Source organism: Arvicola amphibius, chromosome 2, assembly GCF_903992535.2.
Source record: "Arvicola amphibius chromosome 2, mArvAmp1.2, whole genome shotgun sequence".
Lineage (NCBI taxonomy): Eukaryota > Metazoa > Chordata > Mammalia > Rodentia > Cricetidae > Arvicola > Arvicola amphibius.
In genome coordinates, this window is record NC_052048.2 from 59,621,629 (window position 1) to 59,644,790 (window position 23,162).

The following is a 23,162-nucleotide window of genomic DNA, read 5'->3' on the forward strand; positions in this document are numbered from 1 at the left end:
CAGGCAGTTTCCAGAGCAAGCATCACCTTTACATCAGCTTGAGTCCCAACACCCAAGAAAATCTGCTCGAGTGCCTTAAGTCACTGTCAACCTATGAGCAGGTTGCTCCATCTTAAGGAGAGTGTTGTCCAAGGCCAGAAAGGCAGGACTGGATTTGACTGCCCTTAGGTCTCCTGACCTCCCATCTTAAATATACCACACACCTGTTCCCTTCCTTTTTGTTGTTTGGGAGACTGGATCTCATATGTAGCCCAGGCCTGATGCACCATTCCCCACCTCCCAAATTTGGAAATTACAGTCCTGCAAGGGTCACCGTACAGCTGATCTCTGTACCCAACTCAAAGCGAATGGCTGACTTCACTGGCCTCCCATCTTGACCTGGATGCGGTGCTCACTGGTTGCCAGCTCTGGCCCGTCACTTGCCTTCATTCCCTGGTCTCTCTTCCCTCTCTGTTAAGTGTCCACCGTCTCAGGAGGGTAATACTATCTTGAGAATCTCTTTTTTGGTGTTAAGATAGTCTCTTTGTCTTGATTTTTGTCTCAATGACTTTTGCCCAGCACCAGAAGATGGATATACTTTTGTAATATAAGCAAATTTTTTTGTACATTGTGTTCATTCTTTAATGAAGTGAGCTCACTATTGGCTTGTAGATACTAAAAATAAAGTACTGATTCAATAATTGCTTTAATAAAAAAAATGGCCACATTGCTCCAATAGATCTCAAATTTCTTTGCACAAGTCATCTTCCTGGGTCAGCCTGGTCTACAGAATGAGTTCTAAGACAGCCAGAGCCAGAGGTACACAGAGAAACCCTATCTCAAACAAAACAAAACAAATCAAGTGATCCTCCTGCCTCAGAAGTCTACACAGCAGACACTACAGACATAGACTGCCACACAGGCCCTAGGTCTTGTGTGTTTTCAAGACAGGGTTTCTCTGTGTAGCCTTGGCTGTCCTGTAACTCACTCTGTAGACCAGGCTGGCCTCAAACTCAGAGATGATCTGCCTCTGCCTCCAGAGTGCTGGGATTAAAGGTGTGTACCACCACCACCCGGCTAGTCTATGTCCTTCATAAGCACTCCCAACCACCACAACTATCCCATTTCCCTAACCAGCTCTGGGCTGGACAAATGGCAACTCAGTCCACCAACTTAAGAAAATATATAACCACTTGCCCGGTAACCAGCCTGTGTGCACACCTGTTAGCATAGAGGTGAGCTTGTCAACAGGCCACCATCTGTCTGCCAGCCCAGGGGGTCACATTACAACAGTGGCCTATGGCGTGAGAGACATGAGAGCCTGACTCAGTAACAAACAGCTTCCTGACCTCTGAGTTATCTAACAGGGCTAGGCGGAGATGGGACTATACCCCAGCACACTTCAAAGCACCAAAATCCACTCTGCCCCATCTGACTACAATATGCTCTCGGCTTTCTCATACCAAATTCTGTCTCTCTCTTGACCAAATACCAATACTGGCCCAGCTCTCACAGAGGGCGGTCTATCCTGGTGCTGAGGTAAAGCCAAAGCCTTGACAGACCCACTGATTATCTTGTTCTAGATGCCCACCTCCCACACACACCCAGACTACAGTTCTCCAGGCCCGTGTCCTCCTCAGAGTGCGGGCAATCTGAGATCATGAATTTGTGGGGTGTCTGCTCATCACCCTTTTTCAATGCTCAGAATGTGTAACACAGATTTGAGGAACACAACAGGCTTACTACACCACTGCTTTGTGACTCTCCGGGATGTCTCTCTTGGCTTGTATTAGAAAACATCAGTGTTCTGACACTTGGCTTGTGAACTCTGAGAAAATCCACAGTGATAAAAGTATTATCTTCTGACCAGCCTGTTCTAAAAAGTGAGATCCAGGACAACCAGGGCTGTTATATAGAGAAACCCTGTCTCAAAAACCCAAAAAAATAAAGTATTATCCCCAAATGCCACAATTACACACAAGATTTCAGCACAGCAAATGTTCACAGCCCCTCCTTTATTTTCATTTGGTCATACACACTTTTTAAAAAAAACATGCATACACTAACAAAAGAACCAAACATTAGGAATTAGTAAGGCATAAAACAGGACTTACAGATGGAAAAATACCCAAGCATCAGAACAAACTAAATCAACTATTGAAAATGCCTTTGTTCAAAACACAACCATATTTAGTTTTTATACAGGATTTTTGTTTAGGATTTTCTTTTGTTTTTTTTAAAAAAAGGGACCCATTCAGAAATAAGGGACACATTTCTCAGACCTCTGTAGGTAGGGCCTTGGCTTTTCCTTCTTGAGGTCTTTAGTTAACCACAGCCTCCTCCCTCTACCTATGCACTGCATCTGAGCTGTAGGCAACCTGGGCCTGCCCTGGAGACACGAGCTACAGAGCATCCAGGATGTGATCGATCTTGGTGACCAGCTCCTGGCGTTTTCCCGAGCTGAGCTTTTCATTCTCGATGTACGTATCCTTCTTGAGCTTGCCAGCCACCAGCCTCTCTGCCTCCACTGCCGACTTCAGCACCAGCTCCTTGACCTGCGCATCCAACTTCTGCATCTCGCTCACCTGGCAGAGACAGAGGGAAGGTTTGAGAACTACCCTCTTGCCCTACTCAATGAGCTCCATCGCTTCCCAGGCCCGCAGATCTAGAGCCCCACACGAACAGTCAAAAATTCAGCAAAAAGCAGTGCCCATGGTAGAGGGCTGGCACGCAAGAAAACAAGCCTGGCTCCAAACAGTAGCTTCATCACCTACAGGTATGTTCTTGTCAGCTCTGACAAGCAAGCTGCTTTCTACCCTGACACCTGGTGAAAACCATGGGACCCCAGTTTGGAATATTCCTTTTCTCTATGTGAATATATGTTGCTGCAACTGGTTTAGTAAAGAAGCTGGACAGAATAAGGTTAGATGAGAGACCCAGACAAGGACACTGACAAGAGGGGCGGAGTCAGGAGTCACCACATGGAGAAGAAACAGGAGGTGCAAGATGAAAGAGGTAACACTACATGGCAGAAATTAACACAAATGGGTTAATTTAAGTTGGAAGAGCTAGTTAGCAATAAGCCTTAAGCTATTGACCAAGCATTTATAATATTAAGTCTCTGAGAGGTTATTGGAAAATGGCTGGGAACAGAGCTGATCGCAGTCCCAATGAAAACTCTGCCCACACCCCAGCAAGATGACTGCACACAGGCTTCCTAAGTGTGCACTCTCTCTACTGGGACCAGATATTAGTTAACACACAGAACTCATGTAAGCACATGAAGAACTGTATCATGGTGGGTGCTACAAAGGAACTAGGGTTAGTAAGAGACTGAAGGTGCGGGTGAAGGTGCTAACAGGGAGCCTAAGAACTCTGAGGGGCACTTTTTAAAGTAGGTAATACTTCCCTCACAGATAATAATAGCTGGCTCGCATAGTACATGACTGTTGGGGCTCTCTAAACACTGACATAAACCACTTTCAGGTACTGTGAAAGACTACTGACTTCCCATTACCCATAAGTACACACAGACTCAGAAATTGGGTAATCTAACCAAGTTTAGAAAGTCTGGGTCAGAGCCAGTGATTTAGGTCTGGGTGCCTCCCCTCACCCTCCTTTTCAAAATCTCCCCCTCTGGCCAGGATCCCATTGTGTAGCCGGTCTGGACTTCATCTGAAAATGCATGTCCTATACATAGACACACACTTCCGGAGTGCTGGGATTACAGGCATGGCCATCTGGAGCTGAAGACTGGCATCTGGAGGAACATTGCCCTCACTGCCAGTCACATGGACACAGAGCTGGAGAAGCTGCAGAACTTCTCCAAAGCCAACCTACAGATGCTGCAAAGTTTTGTATCTCACCACAAGCACTGACACCACTTGAAGAGCCCACGGTCCTGCACATGTGAGTATCTTAGGGCACCTGGAGCCGAGCCCAGCCCAGGGAGCAGAATGGGTGCTGCTTTCAACAAGCAGAAATAGTCCCTGAAGGGAGGCGAAGAGGACCACAGACAAGTGGCTCACAACACTAATACTTACTCTGTCACACAGGTCAGAGCCTTCCGTCTTCAGCCTGGACTGCAGCACAGCAATCTCACTGGTCACAGCCTTGTGCTCTGTCTCCAGGCTCTTCTTGCCACTATTGAGGGTGGAGACATCCCGGGACTGCTTGTACTTATTGATGGTCTCGTCAAAGTGACGGTAGAGGCCTAACCGCTTGTTGACCAGGGTCAATACCTGCTCTGTGATACAGGCCACTTTCATCCTGGCTTCTGCGGCTGGATCCTGTAGGGCAGAGAGACCACATCTGTCAGCAGATAGGTTGGTGCTTACTCCGACTTATCTGCCATAGATGCCTACTGCCACCAGCCAATAGAGGAAACCTTAGGAAGCCGGAATCAAACCCTTCTGACACTTAGAGCACCAGGCTCTACTACAAAGGCTGGAGGAGACATCAGGATGAAACAAACCCTACTTTCCAGCCCCACAGGCACCAGTCGCCATCAGGACAGTAATGGTAGGTGCGCCACGAGACTGGTGTAGCAAGCGCTTGTCTCAAGCCGTGAAAGACTTCGGGGAGAGCACCATAGGGTCTCAGGAGCTTCAGGAAAGAAGGTGACTCTTTCTCCACTTACCATCTCTCTCCAGATCCCCTCACTGTGTATCTACTGGCAAGGCCTGTCCCACAACTCAAAGGCTGGCTTAGGTGCGTGGACACAAGTTCCCTTTACATAATAAATCCTTAGGACGTTACATGAGGTAGATGCAGGCACAGTAAGCAATGACTGATCACTCAGTGTCTATCTGCAGATGCGCAAGTGATAAAGCTCTGTGAACTGATAGGACTCCAGAACATGCCCGACAGATGGAAAATGCTAAGTACTAAAATATATTCAGTCCCTACAGAGTAAGAAGACAATAAAAAGTATCTGCCTAGACCCTCAGCCAAACATTAGGTGGAGAGAGAGCCCAAATTAGAGATCTCCGTCAGGTCCCTCTCCTTTGGAGCTCCGGGAAACATTGAGGAAGGGGGGAGAATTTTAGCAAAGAGAGGAATCAAAGATACCAGGAAAACATGGCCCACAGAATCAACTTAGCAGAGCTCAACTGGGCTCACAGAGACTGAAGTGGCAATCACAGAGCCTGCATGGGTCTGCACTAGGTCCTCTGCATATGTTATGATTGTTAGCTTAGTGTTTTTATGGGACTTCTAACAGTGGGAGTAGGGGTGTCTCTGACTCTTTCACCTGCTCTTGGGACCCTTTTCTTCCTACTGGTTGCCTCACCCAGCTTTAATGAGGGTTTGTGCCTAGTCTCATTGCATCTTGTTATGCCATGTTTGGATCATAACCCTGGAAGGGCTGCTCTTTTCTGAAGGGAAAGGGAGAACTGGATGGTGTGTGTGTGTGTATGGGGGGGATACATTATATGAGAGAAGAATAAAAAATTATCCACCTTATTTTTTTTTTTTTTTTTTTAGAACCACAAAATCAGAGTGGCTAGTAGCAGCAGATGAAATTAATTTCTTATATGGCAAAAAGGGAGGACAAGGCAGAATTGCCATTCAATGATTCTCCTACCTCACCTAGTATCCAGGTTGTTTCCACAACCAAAACAAAGCAGAAAGCAGGGACTTAACACGGTGTGCGTCTGATCACATTCTCAGACACAAGCAGAAGGCTATGGAGCAGTCAGTTGCCGCCTGGCACGCTTGATGCTCTGGGTTCCACACTAGCACCACAGGGGAAAGAAATCTCTCTAGGGAGAATTAGCAGAGGCCAGAAAAATGTAGGGGATTACGGCCAGCCACAAGGTCCTATGGACTGTCTGACAGCTAGGAAGAGAACAGAGTACCTTGGTGATGGAAAAGTCCAGACGGACGTAGACGATGACGGTGAAGAACAAAATGTAGAAGGCAGCCACGACCAGCAGAGGCTCCTGCAGCATGAGCACCTTGTTGAAGGTGTAGTGCACCTGGAGGAGCCGGGAAAAGGTGTCAGGGAAGACCAACTCAGATCCACAGCCTAACACCACTGCTTTCGGCAGTACCAACAACGAACAGCAAGCACAGTCACTCACCACAATGTCTTGAATGTGCTGCTCAACCAGATTTTTCTTGTAGGCAACAATCACCGGGCGGCCGAATGTGTCTAGGTAGGTGTAGTGCAGCTCATCTGCGGCACGGCTAATGTCGTAGGGACTGTCTACCTGGATGTTCCTGGAAAGCACAGACACAGGTGAGGGTGTGGGGCTGCAGAATTCTAAGACTAAGAGTTATCAGGAGGCCAAGTTCACACTATGCTATCCTGTCCACCAGAGGTATCTCCCCTCCCACTGCTAACTCACTGTCAGAAAACTGAAGACGAGACAGTCTCCCCCAGCACTCACAAGGATGGGTTTGCAGAGTGAGCACAGCTGCCCAGCACAGCCCACCCAGAGTCTCCGAGGGACCTAGAGAGTTGCCTTGGGAGCTATTTCGAATGCTCCCTCCTCACATGAATCATAGTCTCTGTTAGAACTAGGGCATGTGTATCACTTTCTATAGGCTAGGCCTACAGTCCCTAGAGAAATAGTAACACAGTAGTTTGCCTTGAAGGAACAACCCCTCCTCCATGGACCAGACAAAGCACATGTCATTCTGGCCACCGGAGTAGATATATGAACCAACAGAGACCATACAAACACTGTGACAAGAAACTAGGTAAGTAACACAAAACTATAAGCAGCTCTCGCCAAGGACAGGAGCCCTGTAGCCCATCTGCTCCCACCAATGTCCTCCAAACACCCCGGCCAGTGGTTCCCTGCACACACACCAGCAGTACTGAGCTTGAACCCAGGGCCTCCCAGTGAGTTACATGGCGCCAATCCTTGCCTCTGCACCTTCCTTTCCAACACCTGGCTCTTTAAGTTAAACTCTCATTTGATCAACATCTCTTTCACAAGCTGCTCAAATTAAGCAAAAATGATTCCCGTCTGTTACCAAAGACACTGAAACAGGCCTAGGAAACAGCACCACAGCCGCTCCACTCAGTCACTCGCTGGTAGCAAAGTCTACCAACCTTTTTTATTAAACAGGTACTTTCTACATGTAGCCTAGGTTGGCCTGGAATTTAGCCCAGGCTGGGCTCCAACTCAAGAGCCTCCAGGCTCCAAGTCCTGTGATTACAGGTGTGTACCTCTGCAATGCCCTCCACATTCCTCCCTGGCATTAGACTCAGGCCATTACTCTGGTTTACTGAGGCGGCTCTGGCTTCTGCTCCAGGAATAGGGAGACACTGTGTTTTTGGAAAGCTTCCTAACTAAACCACGTGGCCTCCTTTGAATTGAACTTTCCTTTCCTAGCTTTAGTCAAAGGTTCCACAGGAAGGCTTCTCAGTCACAGCTATGTAATGAACACCTACACTCTACCCTAGACACCAGGCACTATCAGGGAAGTGGGGTGCAGAGGAAAGAACAGTCTCTTACTTGGCTCCCTCAGGCAAGATGATCTTCACTGTCAGAGAATCTATCACTTGCTCATCAAACACGTGGTCCACAAACCGCATCTTCAAGGCATACTGATCACCTGAGGACCAGCAAGTACAGGCAATGGTGTGAGCAGAGAAAGATGACAGAGAGGAAATGACAAGACATGAACTTTATCCTCTTACACAAAGGGAGAGATATTATCAAGAGTTCACAGGCAAGAGCTGGTGGGTTGAGAGCTGGAGGTGACAGAGCAGGCATTTTGGCTCTTCTCCAATTGCCACAGAAAGACAGAACTATAAACAATGTTGAAATCCCCAGACACTTACAGTACAGCATCCTCTTCAGCTCACTGTGCTTACTTGCAGACCCTCACCTGAGCATCTAGCCATGACTCTCAGACATTCACACAAAATTATGTCCTATGCACAGGTCGGCCTCAGGGCCTCTCAGGGAGGGGCTGGAATAGTTATTGCTGGGGAAGACTGGGGGAAGGGAGCTCTCTCCATGCCAACTTTCCAGCGTGACTGCTTTAGGATCACCCACACCCCTGCCAGTAGCCCCTTACCTAACTCTATAAGTCTAATAAACACTGGTTCCCCAAGGAAAACTTGAATGGAATCTAACTTGATTTCCCACTGGGACCTTATAGGGTAGGCAGAGCAGTAGATATGGCTAGTCCGCCCCATCCCAGGGAAAAAGTTCTTACAATACATCAATAGCTAAAAGACTTGCAGGTCAGCAGTGTCTGTGGAGGAGAGAGGAGGAGGAGGGGCTACAGGGCAACTGATGGGACCAAGAAGAGAAAACATAATAGATAACCTTCTGCAGAGTCTCAACTGATACTGTATGTAGGCATTACAATTACAAGAGTAATTTACACCAACTCACAAAAGGACAGGTACCTCGGCATTCCTAAGAATAATAAGAGAATACTTTCCTTACATATAAGCATTGGTGACTTAAATATTTTTTTCTTAAATAAACACAAGAATTTAAAAGAAAAAGCTGGCCCTTTGCAATTTTTTTTCTTACTGTGTTTAACACTCACCCAGATTATAGAGGTATTCATAGCTTGGGAGGTTGTAGCCAACAATGTAGTGTGTCTTCCACCCACCAAAGAGAGGAAATCGAGGCCGGATTTCCATTTCCACAGAGTCATCCAAAATAAGGAGGTGGCTGGTGGAAACATTACCAATCTCGTCACGGTAATACACATCCTGGGCAGCAGCAGGAAGGATGGTCTGCAAGAAAGCAGAATGCCTTCTAAAAACTTCAGGAACCTCTGCAGAAATATGGCCCAGTAAGCATAAAGCCTACACCAGACTCCAGACAGTCACTTTTCCCAAGGTTTCAGAAGATCTAGACATCATATCTATTTCAATGAATGATAAAATCTTCTCAAAAAAATAAAATATTTGCAAAGACCCTTGTGCATACTAAAGTTTAGAAGAAGGAAATTAAAGATAAGGAATTGTATCAAATTGCTAGTTTACAGTTTTCCACCCAATGTGCTTACACATCTTCCAAGTGTACTGACAAAGGAGAATGCAACACTCACTGTCCACACAGGGAGTGAGCATTTCTGTAATATGTAAATATATGTAAATATTTGTAAGAGTTCGCCTAGACAAAGGCACATTCAATCTCTTCATTTTTTTAATAGTTTACAATGCTGTTGAAGGAAGCCCATACTCATACTTCTCAGTCATCTTCCCATCTGAGAGGTTCTTTCATTCTCTTACCCTCATATTTAAAAGCTGTACTACATACACATCACACACAAGCACACAAGTTCTTATTAAATGTAAGCTTAAGAGTCTTAATAAACCTCAATTCTGCTTCATAAAAGCAAAAATAGCCTAAGACATAGTAGTATACCCCTGCACTTAAAAGGAAGAACCAAGGAACGCAAGGCCATCTTCAAGTTAGAGGTTAGCCTGGGTTATACCAGACCCAATCTTAAAAAACAAGCAGCAGGGGTGGAAAGAAAGCCACACAGTTAAAAGTACTTGCTCCTCAGTCATGAGGACCACAGCATGGATCCCAGCACCCAAGTCAGGCAGTTCACAAATGCCCGTAACTCCAGTTCTAAGATAGCTAACACTTTTCTAGTCTCTTCAGGTGCTCATACACTCACAACACACACACACACAAAATAAACAAGGGAATGTTTAAGTGGTGGTAGGTACTATGAATATGATTTTCTTTACTCAAATTTTCTAAAAAACAAAACAACCATCGTCTAGGGCAGTGGTTCTCAACCGTGGGTCATAACCCCAACAACCCACCTGAGGGTACCTAAGAACCTCAAAAAACACAGATACTCATATTTCTATTCATAACAGTACCAAAATTAAAGTTATGAAGTAGTAACAAATATTGATATGGTTGGGGTCATCACAACATGAGGAACTGTGTTAAAGGGTGGCAGAGTTAAGAAGGCTCAGAACCACTGCTCTAAGGCCAGGCAGGTACAGTGGCACATGTCTATAATCCCAATACTTAGGAGCCAAGGCAGGAGGTATCTTGAGTTCACAGCTAGTCTAAGTTACACAGGTTGTTCCAGACTAACCCATGCTGCAGAGAGAGAAAAAAAGCAGTATTTATATAATACAAGATGCTATTTACATAAACACAAGAACATTCTCCTTAAAGATCCTTCTGATAACGCTGATACTCAATATCGCCATGAGTTTTCTGTAGGAACTCCTTTAGCCAATAGCCTTTAAGATACTGCCCTACTCTGGGTGTAGTCTCATGACTACAAATGCATATGCAAAGCATGCAAGGGCTTCTTGGCTGCTGAATTTGGTTCCAGTTCCCAGCAAACGTCAAGGACTGCAGATCGCTGCCCTTTCTGTGAGTTCAGCCCCTATTAAATAAACCTTTATTATACTCCATTTTGGGCTAGTGTGGGACTATTTTATTATGAATTGCAACAAATGATCCCCAAAACCTTCTGATTAGCACTGATACTAACATCACCATAATTAATCCCCAAAATTTCTGATTAACACTGATACTCAACAACACCATTAGTTAATCCCCCAAAACTGAAAAGCAAGAAAAAGGACTGATAAAGATAGTTCCCACAAGGTCCAAGTTGGCCACTCATACCTTAAAAGAACGGATGGAGGAAATGCCACTGTCAGGCTGTCTCTGGTAATCATAGCGGGAGAAAGGCCCCTTCAGCACTGCGCCTGTGTGCTTCAAGTCCACATTCTCTTCCACTGCAATATTACCCCAGTGAGAAACCTCAATGACCCGGGTCATACTGGTGATGGTCAGAAAAGGGCTGTTGTTTTCATAGTGTACTTTAAAAGTATCCTAGAAGGGAAGTAAACAAACAGTTCATAGCCTTGACAACAGAGAAATCAACATTAGTTTAGAAGAAATTAACTAGGGCTGGAGAGAGTTAAGAGCACCAACTTCTTACAGAAGTTCTGAGTTCAATTCCCACCAACCACATTGTGGTTCACAACCATCTGTAATGAGATCTGGTGCCCTTTTCTGGCCTGTAGGTATACATGCAGACAGAACACCATATACATAATAAATAAATCTTAAAAAAAATAACTACAGAGGGCCTATACATCATTCACAGAATGGTTACTAAGCACCAATATATATGGAGTGGTTTTAAGGCCAGAAGGTGTTGGATCTCCTAAAGCAACCAAATATAGGTGCTAGGACATGAACTCAGGTCCTCTGCAACAGTAGCATGTGGTATTAACTACTAAGCCATCTCTCCAGGCCTTAACTATAGAAGGTTTTTTTTGTTTTGTTTTGTTTTTGAGAAAGAAACTTGCTCTCAAACTTTCAAAAAGGGTCATTTATGCCCATAATCACAACACTCAACAAGTAGAGGCAGGAGAATCACCATGAGTTCCAAGGCCAGCCTGGGAAACAGAGATCCTGTCTTTAAAAATAAAATAAAATAAGGCTGCAGCAGGAAGATGCTTATACTGCAGGAAGATGGGTCTATATGTTTTGCCTTACCTGCCTAAGGCACATGGTTGGTTTAATAAAGAGCTGAATGGCCAATAGCTAGGCAGGAGAGAATAGGCAGGACTTCCAGGGAGAGGAACTCAAATGAATATAGGTGCATGGGAGATGCCAGAGAGACATGGAGAAAGTCAGATGTACAGAATGGAGGACATATAAAAAGCCATGTGGCAGAACGTAGATTAACAGAAACAGATTAAGTTATAAGAGCTAGTTGGGAACAAGCCTAAACTGTAGGCTTTCATAATTAACAGTAAGTCTCTGTGCCATTATTTCGGGACTGGCAGTCCACAAAAGTCCCTCAAGAAAGCCCAACCATATAAGATCAGGTGTGATGCCACATACTTTTAATCCCAGCACTTGGAGAAAGAGGAAGGCAGATTTCTGAATTTGAGGCCAGTCTGGTCTACAGAGGGAATTCCAGGACAGTCAGAGAAACCCTGTTTCAAAAAAACTGAAAAAACAAACAGGTTGGAAGTCCCAGTCTCCACAACCTTTGCTCTAGATGATAAACATAAGCAACAATACTAGGTCTTCAGCAAGTGGAAATTCTGAGTCCAAGTGTCTGCATAATTCTTCAAGTTGTCTGCCAATTCCCCCAGAGGTTAGCTTTATTTTAATCTTGTAGGAACAGCAAGGTAACTTAGCAAGTAAAAGCACCTGCTGTTGCACTTGGGACCCATGTAATAATAGAAGAGAAATGATTACCAAAGGCTGTCCTCCGGCCTCCAGACATGTGCTGTGGCACTCAAACCAACACATCTCACATATACTCACATATACATACACACATGAAAATTTTAAAAAACTCTCTGGGGTTGGGAATATATGTGTGATGGAGGACTCTCATTGGTTAATAAAGAAACTGCCTTGGCTTTTTGATAGGGCAGGATTTAGATAGGTGGAGTAGACAGAACAGAATGCTGGGAAAGAGGGAAGTTAGTCAGATGCCTCAAGCAGTCGCCATGACTCTCCTCTCCAAGATGGATGAAGGCTAGAATGAAGGCTAGAATCTTCCTGGTAAGCCACCCCTCGTGGTGCTACACAGATTACTAAAATTGGGTTAATCAAGATGTGAGAATTAGACAATAAGAGCCTGGAACTAATGGGCCAGGCAGTGTTTACAAGAATACAATTTGTGAGTTGTTATTTCGGGTGAAAAGCTAGCTGGATGGGACGAAAAGCAAGCCTGCTCACCTCCTCACTACATATGTGGGTTAATGGTGGGGTGTTTACCCAGCACACAAAGGTCCTAGATTCAATGGGGAGTAGGTTCAGGGTCTCTCTGGTCACTGAGTAATGCCCTTTGATGAACTTGCCCATAACTCAGAAAGGCAATATAAAATTAGAATATTAGGAAAATGCCCTTCTTTCCAAAGTCCATGAAGATAAGCAAACACATTTTGTAATTTTATAAATTCTGCCCAGACGGAAATAATCACACAGAAACTGTATTATTACAACACTGTTTGGCCTATTAGCTCACACTTCTTATTGCCTAGTTTTTTGTATCTTAAATTAACCCATTTATATTAATCTGTGTGTCGCCATGTGGTTAGGGCCTACCGGTAAGGTTCCATCTTGGTGTCCAGCATCTGTCTCCTGTAGCAGCTACATGGCTTCTCCCTGACTCTGCCTACTCTTTCCTCCTCTATCTGCTTGGAATCCCTGCCTTGCCCTATTCTGCACTGCAATAGGCCCAAAGCAGCTTCTTTATTAACCAATGGTATTCACAGCATACAGAGGGGAATCCCATATCACAGTGCCAATACTGTAAGGATGGCAGCTTCATGCTGCAGGAATCATAGGTACAGCTCACTGATAGAGCACATCCTTAGCATGCCTAAGACCCTGGATTCAACTCCAAATGCACATACTTGTGAGCAGACTCAGACTTAAATACACACACATACAGACACACAAGAACTTACTTTCATTCTTAAAATGTTCATAATGTTTGTTCTGTTTTGAAACAAAGAATATGAAGCCTGGCTGGCCTCAAACAATCCTGGTATATCTGCCTCCTGAGTGTTGGTTTTACAAGCAATTGCCATCATTTTTAGCTTAAAAATGTTTGAGCTGCAACTACAATACCATTTGTTTACGGAGACGGAGGCAGGACTGCCACAATTTTCAAGGGCAGCCAAGGCACAGTGTCAAAAATTTTTTTTTAAATTTCATGTTTTGATTTGCAATTTTTTTACTCTAGAGAATCTATTTCCAGAGCTAAAGAGAGGCCAACAGTTAGTGAGTCCTCCCTCGAGTGGTCGAGTGGTTACCACTGTAACCCCAACTCCAGGGCTCTGATCCTGTGGCCTCCAGGGCCATCTGCACTATGTGCACATACCCATCCCCCAATATACAATTTTTATAAAGAAAATCTTTTTTTTTTTTTGATCATTCAAGACAGGGTTTCTCTGTGTAGCCCTGGCTGTCCTAGAACTCACCACACTGTAGACCAGGCTAGCTTCAAACTCAGAAATCCACCTGCCTCTGCCTCCCAAGTGCTGAGATTAAAGGCATGTGCCGCCACTGCCAGGCTAAAACAAACAAATCTTAAAAACATAATACATGTACTATTTCTGACCCAGGGCACAGAGGTGCACACCTATATCCCAGGACTTGGAAAGTAAAAGGCAGAATCAGGAATTTGAGTCATCCTCAGCTACATAGCCAGTTCTCTAGGCTACATGTGACCCTGTCTGCTCCTCCCCCAAAATCTATTGCTGAGAAACATGCAGAGAAATGTACATTATGGTTGTAAGTAGGAAAAAGGCAAAAGAAAACAAAAGCCTAGCCATTCATCTATAACAAGCTGGCAAATAATCCAAGGCAAAAATCAGAGAAATGGCTACCACAAAAAAGTGTACAATGCAGTTATTAAGCACAAGAATTAGGCAATACTATATATAACATGATCTCTATATTAATAGCATTATCTCTAGTCAAGCATGGTACTGCACTATACTCCCAGTACTCCAGAGGCTGAAGCAATAGCCTGTGCTACAAAAAAGCAAGACTAGAATGAACTCCAGGGAGCCTGTGCTGGAGCTCAGTGGGAGAGTCTTACTATCATGTGTGAAGTTCTGAGTACAATCCTCAACTCGGCAAGAAAAGGGCATTAGATCCCACAAGACTAGTTATAGACAGCTGGGAGCCACCACATGGTCTGGAAGAAGGGTCAGGTCCTCTGGAAGAGCAGTCAGTGCTTTTAACTGCCCAGTCAATTGTTTGTTGCTTTCTTTTTTGACACAGGGTCTCACTGTGTATCCCTGGCTAACCTGGAACTCTATGTAGACAAGGCTAGCCTCGAACTCAAGATATTCTCCTGAGTCTGGGACCTTGCCCCACAACAAAATTTTTATCATGAATTAATTGCTTTTTCTCCCAAAGTACCAATTCCAAGGCCCTTAGCCTCTGGTCTGTTTACTACCAGTCACCCCAGCTTCTCTCCTTGTCCACCACGACCCTGCCCAGAATCCCTCATTGCCTTCTCCCATGATGCCCACTTTCCAGTTTCTCAACTCAGCTCTCAGGAGGAAGTTAATGGGACTAAGAGTTACTTCAAGATAGGTTCCAAACATTTTCTGAATGCCACCTGGCACATACCATCCAAGCCTGGCAGTGATGGTCTCTGGAACCTACCTGACTGTAGGCAGGGATGTCTTTGAAAGGTCCATAATCCAAGACGTCTTCAGATCGTGTGGGATTCCCCAACTTGGTGTAGCTTTCTACATTTCGGGAGGCAAGTTTCACTCTCATGGTTTGGGTCTTAGTTGGATAGGGAGAATAGAAATAATGGTTGCCCTCAAATACCACGAACTGTTTCTCTGACTGAGTTATCTGAGTCGGATATGGATGAAGCACATGGGTGTAGACAGTTTCCACAACAACCGAGATCTTGGACCCAGGATCAAGAGCAACTGGAAGCTTGACTGTGAAAAATCTCCCACTGAAGGAAGAAAGCAAGAGAATTAAAATTAAAGACACTGGCCCAGGCACACACCTTTTTTTCCTAGCACTTAGGAGGCAGAGGAAAGTGGATCTCTGTGACTTCTCAGCCAGTTTAATTTACGTAACAAGCTCTAGGAAAAGCAAAAAGACTAAAGATACTGAAATCAGCTAGTATTTCAAAGTCACACTAAATTCTATACCCAAGATAAAAGATATCACCTTTAATATATTAACTTAAGCCTTAAAGATGGATGTCCAGATGTTCATCCCAGGTTTGTTTATGAAAATGAAAACATAAGGATCTCTGTGAGTTCGAGACCAGCCTGGTCTACAAGAGCTAGTTCCAGGACAGGCTCCAAAGCCACAGAGAAACCCTGTCTCGAAAAACCAAAAAAAAAAAAAAAAAAAAACTACCAGACAGGTCAAGTGGCAGGCAGACCTCTAATCCCAACACTTGAGATGCAGGCAGAAAGAACAAGAATTCAAGGTCATCCTTAGTGACAGAGGGAGTTTAAGATCAGCTGGAGCTAGTGAGACTGACTCAAGGAAATGGGTGACCAGAGAGATGGCTCAACAGTATGGGCACTGGCTGATCTTTCAGAGGAGCCAGATTTGGTTCCCAGCAAACACACAGCAGTTCACTTCTCTAACTCTAGTTCCAAGGGGGTATGCCATCTTCTTCTGGCCTCCGAGGTACTGCACGCAAGTGATGCACACATACATGCAAGAAAAACGCCCCCCCACACAAAGTCAACTAATTAATTTTAAAGTGACCCTGTCTCAAAAAACAAACAAAAACATTTTCTTTAAAAAATGCTGTGGGGCAGAGAGATGAATCGGTGGATAAAAGGGCCTGCGGTCAAGTCTGACTACCTGAGTTTAAGCCCCAAGACTCACATGAGGAGAGAAGCACTACTGCAAGCTGTCCTCTCATATGCATGTCCAGGAGACATTGCCTGTAAACTAATGAATCTCAATTTCCTAAGCCAATAAATGAATTTTTGTTAGACCCAGTATGTCATTAGTAAAACTTGAAGGCTTTTAAACATGTTCCCATGTAACTTGTCCTCAACGACTAGAATGTGGATGACTTAGCTGAGAACTCACAGCACTGTACATCACACTGCTTAAAAAAGTTCACAACTAAGACAGCACTTCAAGCCCTCCGTCTTCTAGGACAGTTTTATCCCGCTCTTGGCTTCAAGTATCAGATCTGCTTCTCTTTTCACGACTGGTCCTGAGTAAGCAGTGTGCACATTTCCTTGTTAGTTATGCTGACGGCCCCGTCAATTCAAAACATCAGTACCATTCCCAGCAGATCCCCTCCTCTGTTAACAGCACTGCCATGAAGCCAACTCTAAGCTAGAAAACTAGGGGATTTTCTGATGTCTCTACCTACCCTACCTATCCCAAACATCTGGTTAGCCACCGTAGAAACACCTCTCAGTCTGCCTGCTTACCTTTTGCCCTTCATTTTGGTTTCTCTTACTTCTAGGTTGCTGTCTTCCTCATCTTCTCCCTTTACCTATAACAAAAAAGAGTAGTTCATTCTGTCTTATATTTTCAAGTTCTAAATTTATTAACAATTATGTTTTAAATGAGAATGTCCTGCAAGGCTCATGCTTAAATACTTGGCCCCCAGTTGGTGAAGGGTTCAGGTTTGCCCTCTGTGGAGGTTTGAATAGGAATGGTCCCCATAGACTCATGTGCTTGAGAGCCTGGCCAATAGGGAGCGGCACAATGAGGAGGTGCCACCTTGTTGGAGGGAGTGTGTCACTATGGAAGCCAGCTTTGAGGTCTTTTATGCTCAAGCTGTTCCCAGGGTACCAAAGTCTCCTGCTGCCTGCAGTTCAAGACATAGAACTCTCAGCTCCTTCTCCAGCACCATGTCTCCATGTCCCACCATGATAATAATGGACTAAACCTCTGAAACTCTAAGTCAGCCCCCATAAAATGTTTTCCTTTACAACAGCTGAATGGTCATGGAATAGAAAGCCCAACTAAGACACCCTTCTGAGAGGATATGTGTCACTGGGGGGTGGGCTAAGTGGTTTCAAAAATACTGCAGCCATTCCCAGTGTGCTCTATGCCTCCTGTTTGTGGATCAAAATGTGAATTCTTGCTGCTGCTCCCAACTACCTGCCACCTGCTACCTCTGCTCTAACCCTCTGAAACTACAAGTGCCAAAGAAGTAAATCCTTCTTTCCGTAAGCTGCTTTGGTTTTGATGATATATCACAGCAATAGAAAGAAAACTAATATACCAACTTCTTTACAATATTTACATTAAAGTAACTTTTCAAAGTTTTTTTTTTGTGTGTGTGTGGTGTGTATGTGTGTGTGTGTATGTGAGAGAGAGAGAGGGAGGGAGGGAGGGAGAGCATGCACATGTGTGGAGACCGAGGCAGGATCTTTCCCGCTGTTTCTGCCATGGTGGGTACTCCACACTTACTGGCCTGCAAGCTTCCAGTTGATTCTTCTATCTGTTTCCCATCTGAAGGTGCCAGTGCTGATATTACAGATGTGGACCACTGCACCAGACTTTTTTAAAGGTTTCAGGACTCACTCCAATCATCAATCAGACTTGCACCAAGAGGGCCTTTACCCTCTGAGCCTTCTCACTGGCCTAGAAATTTTGTTTGTGGTGCTGGTGATTGAAGTCAGGGCAGGGCCAGGCAAATACCTTTACCAGTGAGCCATATCCTAATCCAACTTTATTTTTTATCTGAAACCATAAGATTTAGCCTGAAACATCATGGAAGAGTTACTATAAACATTTTCCTAAACAATCAAATACACACAAAGACCTTATCTCTATGTTTACTTCCCAAATTTTCCAAAGACTTCCTTCTGGACATTTTCTTTTTCATATCAAAATAACTGTAAGTACAATTAAAATGAAACAACAGAAATCCCATCTGTGACCAAAACTTCTGATCCCACAGAGTGGCAAAAGTGCAAAGGCCTTGGGGGAAAGGAGCCCTAGGGGCCGCTATGGGACATGCTGTACTCTTATCCTTTAACGGCACCAGACATGTAACCAGGCTAACTCTAGAAGGCTGCTGAGGCTTCCTGAGGTGTTATCTGGAGTCACAGACTGTGGCAGTCTATGTGGAAAACATACATACACTCCACTAACCCTTGGTCAGACTAACCTAATCCCCACGGAATAAATAAAAAATTCTAGGAATAAAGCAGTAATTCCCAAGAGCATACAGCTATGAAGAAGACTTTTATGTGCTGTGCTGTGCTGAGAATTGCACTAATGGCCTGCACAGCTAGGCATGTGCTTTACCAATGCACCACATACCAGCTCCTTAGGAAGTCAGCCTCAGAGCCCAAGCTAGCCTCACACTCCCTTTAGGATGACCTTGAACTACGGACCCTCCCGCCAACTGCTGGGATTTTATGAGCCACCATCACCATCTCCCAACTCCAAAAGCAATTTCTTAAATATCATTTTTAGTATTTCAGAAAGTCCAAAAAATGTTTGCTTATTCAGAACTCTTTGTTAATGCATAGCTTACTGATATTCATGAAAAATACTGATGACTTAGTAAAAAGTAAGAGAGAACCGGGCATGGTGTTATAAAACTGTAGTCCCAGTACATGGGAAAAAGTAGCAAGACGATCTGAAGTTCAAAGTCATTGTTAGCCATCAGCATTCAAGTTCTAAAATAGTCTGGGCTATAGAACATGACCCTGTCTCAAATAATAATAATAATAATGGTATTGTCCTTCTACCATTTCCTAAAAGGGTTCCTGTAATCCATCCAACCTCACCCACATTCTCAACACAGTATGTGCTCTTTCTCACATTTGGCGTCCCTGTGTCTCACAAGGAGGAGTATAACACAGTTCACATATACAACTGGCCTCCCCCCAGAATTAACACCACTGTGAATAAACCGAAATATCAGAACTAGTCTCATATCAAGGCCAGAAAGCAAGCAGTCAATAATGCAGGAACATACAGGGCATGGAACAAATTATAACCCTTCATTTGTGGGGCTAACAGTGCCAAGGCAGATGCTTCACAGCCATGAAGTAACACCTATACCTCAAAAAGCTGCTGTAACGGAGAAAGCACTTAAAATACCTGATGCAACCTTCTCTTTTCCTTTCTTTTTAAATGGGTTTTCTGCTTCCATGGATGTCTGTGCACCCTGGAACTGGAGTTACAGATGGCTATGAGCTATTGTGTCTAGGAATTACAATTGGATGCCCTGTGCTCTTGACTACTGAGCCACATGGAGTGGCCCAACTTGAGTGCCTTCTCCACCTCAACGGCTATGATTATATATATTGTGATCTCATGAAGTCATGACTGGCTTTCACGAACTTGGGCTGAACACTCAAAACTCACGAGCGGCTCTGTAAGTTGAAATAAGTCATGAATGTCTTTCCAGAAACAGCTGAGCAAAGCTGTGCTTCAGTGTGAACAAGGCTTCAGTGTGAAGGGGCCAGGAGTCACTCCAGTGACAATGTACCCTGCTTTATTATAACTCCATTACAGTCAAGAGAATGTGGTGTGCTTAGGAATGTTGATACTGTAATTACTAGTCTCCTCCTAATAAAGTCGGTAATCACTTAATGAATATAGTCTAATGGAAACAGCAATAAAAAGGAACCTGTGTGGATAGTCCCTCTACTCCCAGAGTCCACGATGGCTTTCCTTGAAAGCTGTAGAAGTGTGCTCACTGAAAGGCACAGGAAGCTAACGCTGCGGTGTTCCAACAGATGTGGTGCATGGAGGAAGAGACGCGGGCTTCACCTTTCTGTACAGCACAGGGGCTTTTCAAGTGTGAACATTAGCAAAGTTTTCAACAGCAGCTTTAGAGGTGCGTTACATCAACCCGGTCTGATTAATGACAAACTCAGATACCAGAAACCTGTCGTATTTTTTAATGCTGCTGGCTAGAGGGAACAGACTACATCAGACAGACAACTGCATTCAGGAATTTCGATTTAACTCACTGATGATCCTTCGTTGGACGAGTACGTCCAGGGGACAGGAGAAAAAGCTAGGTGCCCGAAGCACCGCACCTAGCCACAGCCAAGACGTTCCTGCGGTGTGGTGTGGTGTGGAAGGTGGTCGCCGGGGGACCAAGGAGTCGCCTCGGGCTCCGGAGTTACCACGTGGGCGGCGCCCGCTGCTCCGAAGCTTGTGCTGACGTGTCCGAGTGGACACGCGGACAAGAGGGGCAGCGGACCCCGACCTCTCGGCTGTCCCCTCCACACCAGCCTTTCAGACAACCCTCAACTTCCCCGGCCGCCGGCCCCGGCCTCTGCAGGGATCCCTGGCGCCGCAGGAGGTCCGTGTGCGGCAGCCCGCCCCGCTCTCCGCTCACCTGCACGCCGAGGTGCGCCAGCCGCGACTCGAGTTCCGGCTCCAGGGCCAGGACGAACGAGCTGGCTCGAGACGTGGAGCCGCCGCCCGGGTGCGCCAGGACCACCTCGGCCGTCACTTTGGCCAGGTGGCTGCCCAGGTCCACCGTGCGCTTCACATCCTCGTTGACCAGCGGCGGAGCCTCCGAAGAGGCGCTGCCGGGCGCCGGAACCAAGGCCCCGAGCCACAGCAGCAACAGCAAGCCTGCCGGCGCCTCCATGATCGCGAGCAGAGCGCCGGCGACCAGTGCCCCGCCCCCCGCCACGGAGCAACCGCTGATTGGACAACAGCACCACAAGATGGCCGGGCCCGCTAGAAAGGACCCCGTCTCCTGGGCAACCGGGCAACCGCGGGGCGCCTGACTGAAATCGTAAAGCGCAGGCCTGCTTCTTGGGGTGTTCTTTACTACCAAGACTCACTTTAATGTGGCCTCATCTAAGGAAGGAATTCCATATCCTCATGTGACAAAACGACAGGAAAGGATTTCCCTGCTGCAAGCCCCTTTACAAAGGCATCTTGAGGATGGATTCCTCTGGTGCAATCTGAAGGGTCCAAGAATAAGAAAATAAATATGTAGATTCCAAAAATGAAAATATATATATTTACAAGTCTAGGAGAATGAGAACAGACCATCAGCAGCTTTTCCAGCAGATCAAGGATCATTTATCCACAGGGAACTGTTTTCTCAGAGGTTTGGGAAGCTTAGGCCATTTTACAACTGGCTGGTTTATTTACAAGACTAGAGCTTCCCCCTACAAATTGAGAAAGGTGTCCTGGCCATTCCTGACAAACGACAGATGTGACCTGAGCTAACCTTTAGGAGACAGAAATATGTGACCTTTGGGTCAGACACTGTCTCCATTATGGACAACTGGCACCACAGCAGGATATTTTATGGGTTACATCTGGTCAAGAGGCTAGCTGACAGGACTGAGCCCCCTAGGGTACCTTATCACAACTGTCAAATTGATGAAACATGCTTTGCAGGGAACCTGGGAACGGACAAACAGAGCTGCCCCCAAGATGACCTAAGTCCGCACCAATGGAATTACTGTTACTATGCCCCCCATGTAACCTGTAGAAAAAGAAAACCTATAAAAGCTTAATGAAGAGTTTGATCCGTGTGCTCAGTTAGCGAAAAGCTGCTGATGCACCCGCAGGCGTCTGTGTGATCAATAAAGAAACCTCTTACTAATTGCATTTGTTGGTTTGGATTATTGAGTCTGGGGGTTCTCACTTACCACCTTTGAAAACGAGGGTCTTTCACAATCATCTCCCAAAGTCATACAGAAGAGTTAATGAGTTAAAACAAAGAACCTCAAACTAGTGCAGAAACTCTCTGCTCAGCATACCTCCTACCAAGGAAGCCAGTGTAGTAATGAGAACATCCGCTGGCATTACTGGGCCTTGAAACTGTTTTTAAAAACAACAAACAAACAAAAACCACATCTATTGGCTCTATTGGTAAACCTTTCTTCCCCAAAAGTTTCCCTTTCACCACATACAATCTCCAAGCCCCCTGCACCAACGCAGGTGTACGGCTCCCCTCCGGCAGAGAGACTGCTGCCCTTCATTTTCTCTGACTGAAGGACAATTCTGCTTCTGTTGAGATTCTGCAATTCTGCTTCTCCTCTTTAATTTTCAAGTTTCCACAATCAATCCCAATCTAACGAACATGCTTCAATATTGTTGCTTGAAGGATTTAGTTTCAATGTAAATTTTGAAGGAAATGGAAATATTCAACAATAACACCAGCTAATGGAAAGAGAGAAGGGAGAGAAGGACATGCTCCACCCTATAGAGCAAAAGTCAAGAAAATTAGCACCTGCAGGCCAACAATCTAACCCCGTCCATAAAGTTTTATTGGAACAGAGCCACATTTATTTGCCTGTGGTTTACAACTGCTTTCACACTACAAGAGGAACAGTAGTATATTTACAAAACAGACTGTGTGGCCCTCAAAGCAAAATTGCTTACTGTTTGAAGACTAATACATACATAAAGCTGGAGAGATGGCTCAGTGGTTAAGAGAACTTACTGCTCTCACAAGGGACCTGAGTTCCTCCAGTTCCCAGCACCCACACAAACAGCTCACAATTACCTGTAGCTCACAACTCAGGGATCTGATGCTCTCTTCTGATTGCCACAGACACCCACGCACAATCTCTCTGCCTCTCTCTCTCTCCCTCTCTCTCTCTCTCTCTCTCTCTCTCACACACACACACACACACACACAAATACACACTTAAAAATAATTTTTTAATGCCACCTGGGTGCAGTAGTGCATGCCTGTAATCCTTCAGTACTTAGAAGGCTAAAGAAAGAATATAGCAAACTCAGGACCAGCGTAGGATATTTTGGCTT

At 45.1% G+C, this 23,162-nt stretch overlaps 1 protein-coding gene across 1 annotated transcript; it reads right to left on the minus strand.

Moving 5' to 3' along the window:
- Positions 1-1,979: 1,979 nt before the first annotated feature.
- Positions 1,980-21,056, minus strand: Rpn1 (ribophorin I). The gene is made up of 10 exons (XM_038319283.2): positions 20,761-21,056; positions 16,871-16,935; positions 15,102-15,408; positions 10,569-10,778; positions 8,500-8,692; positions 7,449-7,548; positions 6,063-6,201; positions 5,838-5,957; positions 4,023-4,268; positions 1,980-2,564 (listed from the first exon to the last, which is right to left on the minus strand). Exons 1-10 carry the CDS (start codon positions 21,016-21,018, stop codon positions 2,382-2,384), a joined length of 1,821 nt encoding a protein of 606 aa, XP_038175211.1. The 5' UTR covers positions 21,019-21,056; the 3' UTR covers positions 1,980-2,381.
- Between the last annotated feature and the right edge of the window lie 2,106 nt (positions 21,057-23,162).

Coding starts and splice junctions, on each gene's coding strand:
- Rpn1 (XM_038319283.2), bottom strand. CDS start 21,018: ATGGAGGCGCCGGCAGGCTTGCTGTTGCTGCTGTGGCTCGGGGCCTTG. Junction 5,958..6,062: donor AGCACATTCAAGACATTGTG/GTGAGTGACTGT, acceptor CGGCTCCTCCAG/GTGCACTACACCTTCAACAA. Junction 2,565..4,022: donor GCTCTGACCTGTGTGACAGA/GTAAGTATTAGT, acceptor TGTCTCTGCCAG/GTGAGCGAGATGCAGAAGTT.